This window comes from Cricetulus griseus, chromosome 10, assembly GCF_003668045.3.
Source record: "Cricetulus griseus strain 17A/GY chromosome 10, alternate assembly CriGri-PICRH-1.0, whole genome shotgun sequence".
NCBI lineage: Eukaryota > Metazoa > Chordata > Mammalia > Rodentia > Cricetidae > Cricetulus > Cricetulus griseus.
In genome coordinates this window covers 7,296,015-7,304,286 of record NC_048603.1, presented here as the reverse complement: position 1 = coordinate 7,304,286, position 8,272 = coordinate 7,296,015, and the positions used below count along the sequence as shown (strand labels likewise).

General features: G+C 41.9%; 1 protein-coding gene across 1 annotated transcript; it reads right to left on the bottom strand.

Annotated features, from left to right (window-relative positions):
• Nucleotides 1-6,870: 6,870 nt before the first annotated feature.
• On the bottom strand, nucleotides 6,871-8,027 carry LOC100763306 (speckle-type POZ protein-like). Its single transcript, XM_027431390.1, is given in 2 exon segments — nucleotides 6,871-6,990; nucleotides 6,993-8,027. Coding segments are annotated over 2 exon segments (1,155 nt in total).
• Nucleotides 8,028-8,272: the final 245 nt, after the last annotated feature.

Here is an 8,272-nt window from a genome sequence, read left to right as displayed (position 1 = left end):
GCTGCAAAAGGTGAATCTCCACAGGTAGAGCCTCACCTCATCCTGCCTTGTAACATGAAAGATGAATTAAATCTAAATCAGAGCCTCACCCTGAGATTGCCCCACTGTAGCTAACTCTTCATGATGAATTCAGATACTAGGAATTAAATAAAGTTTACTTGTTTACTTTCAAGTGTGTGTGTGGGGGGGTGTAATTAAGATTGGCCTTTTAGTGCTCTCTAAAATTCCAAGGATCTGAACAAACATTCTAATTTAGCATTTAACAAGATTTCCAGTAAAGTAAGGCTTATTTTTGGTATGCAATAGCAATACCAAAATTCCAGTACTAAACTGCATCCCTTACTCCCACAAATTTATTAAAACAAGTGTAATTGATGCCCTATGCTCAGTGCCTTTGTTATGTGCAATACTTATTACGAAAATGTCAGATTTTTGTTGTTGTTGTTGTTGTTTTTGATGTTTGTTTTTTTTTTGTGGGACCCAACTTGAGATTTGGAAGTCTTCTGTTAGATATTTTATATAGCCTAATCATGAAATAGAAAAAGAATTTAGTGAAATAAGGATGCTTTACTTTTTTTTCTGGCGTTTTGACCAGATCCTTTTAAACTCTGCCTAACCCAGTAATGGCAGAAGAGTGGAATCAGAGTAATAACCATGCCTGTGTCCCCAACTCAATTGCTGTTTCCTCCTATGATCTCGTTCTGTTGTTGGGGACAATTTACTATTGTTTTTCACCTATGTAACCAGTCTTGTAACAGATAAAAGCAGAAATATTTAATAAACTTTAAATATTAACAACATGCACCTGTTTCATCTCAAATATCTACAATTGCAATCACTGAAAACTCAGCACTACTGTGACATTGTAGATGTAATTCATATATTAGAAAATGCATTTGGGTGTAATATAGAAGAGTTTGCCAAGCTGTTTTATTCTATATACAAAGTTAGCTATTTAATAATATCAGAGGGCCAGTAAACCTGGTTAATACATAAGGGAGAATTTCAAGTCAACTGATGGACAGTAAGATTTTATGGAAACCTTAGGAGATGATTTGAAACAATAATGGTTCTGTTTTATCTTATACACAAAGATAACTGCAATAAAAAGTAAATATTTAAGCCAGGTGTGGTGGGGCTTCCTCTGTAATTGTAATTATAATCTGTAATTGCATCCCTCAAATTAGAAACAAAGTACTTAGGTAAATAAAGTCTTCCCTGGCTTTGAAGCAATACCCACATCACCTAGGGATACAAGAAACATGGTCACAATGATAAGGGGCAAGAGAGAGAATTTCAAAATACTTCCATTAGAATTCATAAAATAGATTATTGTATAAATGAAAATAACTGGGTAGCCTTGCCCTGTACCTAGACATCAGAAACAGAAGGGGCAAAAGAGAGACTTTCTAAACATTTAGATTATAACACATTATACAAATGCATATAAGTAGTATTGCCCTATACCTAGTTTCAGAATTGGAAATCAGGATGTATATGTGCACAAAGTTTCAAAGTTTGGAAGCACATTCATACAACAAGGACATCTGTTCAACCATGTTCATAGCAGCATTATTTGTAATGGCCAGAAACTGAAAGCAACCTAGGTACCCTTCAACTGAAGAATGGATAGAGAAAATATGGTACATTTATACAATGGAGTACTACTCAGTGGGAAAAAAATAACAAAAAACAAAAAAACAATGGAATCTTGAAATTCGAGAGCAAATGGCTGGAACTAGAAGAAACCATTCTGAGCAAGGTAACCCAGTCACAAAAAGTCAAACATGGTATGTACTCACTCGTATATGGATTTTAGACATAGAGCAAAGGATTACCAGCTTATTACACTGCCAGAGGAGCTAGGAAACAAAGAGGACTCTGAAAGAGACATACCTGGTCCCCCAGAGAAGGGGAAAAGGACAAGATATCCTGAGCAAATTGGGAGCATGGTGGGATGGGAGAGGGAGCTAGGAGAAAGAGAAGGGGAGAAGAGGAGGGGTGAGGAGGACATGAGGGAGCAGGAAGGTTGAGTTGGGGGAAGAACAGAGGAGAGCAAGATAAGAGATACCAAAATAGTGGGAGACATTATAGGTTTAAAGAGAAATCAGGAACTAGGGAAATGTCTGGAGATCTACAAAGATGACATCAACTAACAATCTAAGCAACAGTGGAGAGGCTACCTTAAATGCCCTCCCCTGATAATGAGATTGATGACTAACTTATATGCCATCCTAGAGCCTTCATCCAGCAGCTGGTGAAAGTAGAAGCAGACACCCACAGCTAAACACTGAACTGAACTGGAATCTGGTTGCAGAGAAGGAGGAGTGATGAGCAAAGGTTTCCAGACCAGGCTGGTGAAAGCCACACAAACAGCTGACTTGAACAAGGGGGAGCTCTTGGTCCCCAGACTGATAGCTGGGAAACCAGCATGGAACTGATCCAGACCCCATCAAAGTGGGTGTCAGTGAGGAGGCCTTAGAAATCTAGGGCCTCTTATAGTAGATAATTACTTATCCCTAGCATAGGGATGGACTTTGGGAGCCCATCACACATAGAGGGATACTCCCTGATCCTAGACACACAGGGTAGACCTAGGCCCTATCACAAAGAATATGACATGAGATTGGCATGAGATCCTAGGCCATTCTTGCCTGGCCACATAGTTGTATATTAACCTTTACATAGAAGCTCCTTAGAACCTCAGCTCAAGAAAAGAAACAACTTGACCCAGCCCTCCACCCTCAGTCTCAGTCACCTAGAAACCCTTCTTGGACCTCTTATGTTACGATAAATCTTTCTGCCATAAGCTGCCGAGCCCCACTGCCACGTAAACGATTTATGCCAGCCTCCCACCAGAGTTACAGCCCAAATTAATACACAGAGAGACGTGTATTAGGTACAATGCTGCTTGGCCAATGACTAGGATTCTCCCTATATATTTTATAAGACTTATCTTATCGGATGCCTTATTGGCGTCCCTCCTTGCTGGTGGTTCACTTTGTGCTACTGGAGGAGCAAGGGGAAAGGGAAACTTCCTGTTTCTCCTTTGCTTAAATATGAGGCTCCTTGCTATGTCACTTCCTGCCTGGATCACCACTTCTCTACTACATTTCCCAGAATCCTCTTTGACTCCTAGTCCCGTCTAACTTGCTGTCTCATTGGCCAAACAGTATTTTATTTAACAATCAATAAGATAAACATACACAGTACATTCCCCATCATCTCCTCTTTTCTGTCTAAATAAAAGAAGGATAACTTACGTTTTATAAAAACTGTAGAAAACTATAACCATAACTATCTGTCTTCAATTCTATCAAAGACCACAGAAGGATAATATATAAACTCTAGAATTGACAGAGACATCTGCTACCTGAACAGTCACTCAAAGTTCCTCTGTAACGTTGGGGCACCCATTTTCAGCCCATGGCCACAGTGTGTCTGGCACACTTCTCCATTTCAACAGGAACCCTTCAGTACTTACTGTCTTGTTTTGTAAGTTCAGCAGTCACTTTCTTGTGGGTCCTGCATGTCCAGTTTATACAGCAACAAACAGTCCAGGCAAGAGCAGTTTCTTGCCCAAATGGCTAATCTTGCCATGTTGAAAGCAAACTCCATAACGAGTTTCTTCAATGCCCATCCTCCTTTCTGACATGATTGGTGTGCCAGGAGCAGTTGTGTCTTACTGCCAAGAAAAACCCTAAACCATTTAAATGCCGTATTTCTGTAGGTCTTTGGAAGGTTTGAAGAATACCTAACCATCTCAAATACATCTCTGTATATCTAGAAAACCTAACTAACCTAGTTATAAGTTCTGACTATCATAGGTGAAAGATCTGTATAAACACAATACCTAAACAAGAGGAGACATACATATCACAAAATTGACCTTAAAGTTGTATCAATACATGAAAATCTATACCAATGCAAAGTATTCATTCCTATACCCTATTCCCCCTTTTTTTTTCTTTAAAAAGAGATTGACTATGTTCATTATCATTTATAACTAACCCCATTTAAATGAGAACAAACATTTATAAACAATATTTGGGGATTTGGGCATCATTCCTTCTAAACTGCTTCCTGCTGATTGGGGGCGATGTTCATATACCATAGGGATCGTAATAAAACATAGAACCTTGAACAAGTCCTTGTTTTTGTAGTCTGTAAGGCTGCATCATCTCAGCTTCAGGGGTTCTTGCTTGATCAAACCATATTAGTCTGGAAGGAATCCACAGCTTTTCATTTTCTGTGGAAATACAAGCAAAATATTCTTTCTAAGTAGCCTGTCCTTAAACTTAAATTTTGAAGTTAGAGCATTTTTAAAATGTATAAGTTGGATTAATTTAGCAGCATTTATAATCCAATGTATTTTAGTAGCAGTAAGTCTTTTCTTGGCAATCAAACAATTTAAAGAAAAAATTTGTCATATAGTATCCAGATTCTCTCTGTGTTTTCCATCTTTATGTGGCTTTTTTATTCCTTTATTTTTACTTTCTTTTGTTTCTTTTTTCCCAGAGACAGGGTTTCTTTGTGGAAATCACTTTCCTTCTCTCACAAGCCTACATATTTTTTTAAATGCAATGTAAACATTTAGAGGTTTTTCTTTATCTAGAACTGTCTTTATCATCTTGGGAGTACCGAGTCTAAACTCCAGAAGCGATGGGATGGTGCAAGCATATGGAAGCTGCTCCGATGCCTCTCAAGCACAACAGGGCAGGCATGGCGGCAGGTTTCCACCTTTCTCTGGGAACCTAGGGGCATGGGGTCATCCCACTTTTGACACCATTCTGTTACGATACATCATTCTGCCATAAGCCACCAAGCCCCACGACCACGTGTTCGCTTTACATCAGCCGCCCGCCTGAGATACGGCCCAAAAAAAATACACACAGAAACTTGTATTAGGTTCAAAGCTGTTTGGCCAATGACTAGGATTCTCCATCAGACTTAATTATCATAAACCTATGTATTTTATAAGACTTATCGGACACCTTATTGGCGTCCCTCCTTGCCAGTGGATCCCATTGTGCTGCTGCAGCAAGAGTGGAGGGGAAAAGGGACGCTTCCTGTTTCTCCTTTGCTTAAATGAGTCTCCTTGCTATGTCACTTCCTGCCTGGATCACCACATCTCTACTACATTTCCCAGAATCCTCTTTGACTCCTAGTCCCATCTAACTTGCTGTCTCATTGGCCAAACAGTATTTTATTTAACAATCAATAAGATAAACATACACAGTAGATTCCCCAACACTCTTACTCATAAACTCTTTACCCTGACAAACATCCTCTTTGTGGCTTCCTAATATCCTGCCTGCACTAAGACCAGGTGCACCAACAACCAATTCTACCCCTGCCCATATCCTGCTCTACTGACTATATGAGCTAGCCTGAGAAAAATAAAGTTTGCCACTTGATCAGAATCCTGTCTTGTGGTTGTTCTTTCTGTGTCTCTTGTCCCCATTCTCTATCCCTGACTCTCTTGCCCCAGGTTGACATCTTGCAGAGTGGGACAAGGTAGGTAGGGTGTTAGTTTGGGGGACAGGTGTAGGAGGGGAGGGAGAGGGAACTGGGATTGACATTTAAAACAATCTTGTTTCTAATTCAAATGAAAAAAATAGAGAAAAAAGAAATAATCCCAGTCTCCCATAAAGTAACTTATATCCATAGCAAAAGAAACCAAGGAAAGGAGATTCCTTTTGCAGAGTGGGTGTGATTTGACCCTCAACTGGCTACAACATACACATAGACATGTTGTCTTCAATCTTTGGTGCCTGAATCAATCAACAGGGGGCTTGGCTGGGATTAACCTCTAAACCGATGACTTCAGGCTAATTTGCAAAGAGCTGTCAAAGGAGAACCAGTCAGAGGAGGACAAGTGAGGAGAGGCAAAGACCCAACCCAGCCTTTGAACCTGTTCCCAGGAAAGAATGCCTTTCTCACAATGCTGGGGAGGGAAGATTCATTTTCCCAATATCTAAAGGCAGACCCACAGTTCAGGTGGAGAATGTATGGATTCTCAATGAATCAATTTCCTTCTCCTTTTTCAAAACCAATAAAGTCTTTTGCAAAGACTGGACTACCAATAGACTCTGCCACATGCAGTTGTCTTCTTCCCCTTTGGTATCTGCTCTGCCAACTGTAAGGGAGTTGTAAGAAGGAGTGAGGTTTTGTGGGAATGGTATGGCTCTCAGGATGCTGTCCAAACTCCCACAGCCGAGCAGAGCTGGACACACTAAAATGGCCTTCTTCAAACAGAAACAGCACGGAACCCACAAACAGATCGTAAAATTTTTATTCACTTTATATTGTCTTTGGTTAACAGAGATGGGTGCACCCATAGAGACAAGAGGAGGACTTCACTCTTCCGGATGTCTAATTAGAGACCAGTGAGAAGTCACTCATGTATGCTGAGAGATGAACTCATGAAGTGGTCCTCAGCAGCAGCAACAATTACTTTGGGCAACTGAGTCAACCCTCCAGCCCTGCCGCCCCCCACAGAGTTTGGAGAAAAGGAAAAACAAAACGGTCTTCTTTCTCTTCTCTTCCCAGTCTCTGGTAAGCAAACATTCTCGTTTGTTTTCTCCTTGGCGCTAAATCCTTCATCAAATGCTCTGTTCTGTCTAGTCCAGACAGGTTCCTCCAAAGGAACCCTGTTGGGATGTGTTTGGCCCCCCAAACCCTACTGAATCCCAGTGTCCGACTCACTGTAGAGAAAGCAAACCAGTCCAGCAACTGGATAAAGTATCGTAGAACGATGTGCTCTCTGTACCCCAAAGCACAATTCAGCTCAAAGACAGGGGCATTAAAGGCTTGAGCCCCCATGTTGTCTTTCCCCAGATTCTCTGAAAACGCTTCAATAGTCCGCAGTCAACCAGGTGTCCTTGGTACCAATGCTGGCTGCTGCTTCTGGAATAATTCTGTAGTTCCCAGCTGAGAGGATCCTATGATTGCCTCCGGCGTTTGGATGGGGGCTCCAGCAAAGAGCTGTGAGCAAAAGCCAGGGAGCTGAATGCTTCAGCCACCAAGTGGGGATATGAGCCCACCATCGCCTTCCAGCTTGAGGTCTCAGAGACCTTAGAAGCATGAGCTGTAATGAAATCCAGTGCATGGGTTTTCAGATGCCCTGCACTGTGGAGGTCAGCCAGAATGAGAGTGTGGGCAGCATTCTCCACCGAGAGGTCCCTGCAGAGGGCATCCTCACACATGATCTTCAAACGCTCCAGGCCATACTTGTCAGCAGCTGCCAGCACAGCGTCTGCCATGCTGTGGAGGTCTGGAGCCTTCCCAGTGTAAATGAAGCCCATCATTGCCTTGAAGACTTGCGGCTCCAGATCACGGATCTCAACGCGGTTGGTTCTTCTCTCTTTCATGTCATGTTCAAACATGGCTCTGAAGACTGGAGAGCGAGCTGCTAAGATGGCCTTGTGAGCCTGGAATTCCTGGCCAGCTACCACCACACAGCAGTCTGTGAAGAGGGAATTCTCCCACAGCTCTCCCAGCTCATCTGCCATCTTGCACCTTGGAACCTGGATCCGGGCCCTTGTGCCTTCAGAAGAGGAGTCTTCGACCACAGACAACTTGCAGAGGAGGGTGAGTTTGCCGTCTGGGCGAAGCCAAGGCTCCTGGGACAAGAGGAAATCTCGCAGGATGAACCTTTTGAATCCCCAGTGTTGGTTTTGCAGAAACCTGAAGAATTTTGAGCTCTTCATTTCTTGGGATTTCTCTCCTTCTGTATTGATGATCCATAGCTGGAACTTTGTAAAAACTGGGCTCTTTGGACAGCTGAGCAACCCTACGTTAACTGACAAGTAATCTTTGCTTTCTTCATCGACCCCGTTCAGGTGTACTGTCAAACACCATTCATGTGTGTCATTGGCGCCTGATGAGAAAGTGGGACTTTTAAGGTTTGTGATCTGCGTTTGCTCCAAGTAAAAACGGAAGTTGCTCATACTCCACTTGTGGCAGTATTTCTTGATGTTGACCTGTTTGTAGCCTGAGGTATCCATTGCCAATTCCCCTGACATATCTTCTAGTGGTATTTTGAAGATTAACCTCAACCAAAAATGAAGAACTGTGAATTTTCCTTCTTCAACCTGGAGGTCACAATTAGAGATATCTGTAAAACGGTGGGGAAAAAAAGAAAAAAAAAAAAAAACAAGACCCAGAGATTGATATTAGTGTTCAAGCTTCAAGCTGAAGATCAGAGAAGCAATGCACCACCACAAATAGCTTTTAGACTTTTATTTTCTCTTTTCCCCTCTGATCCCAC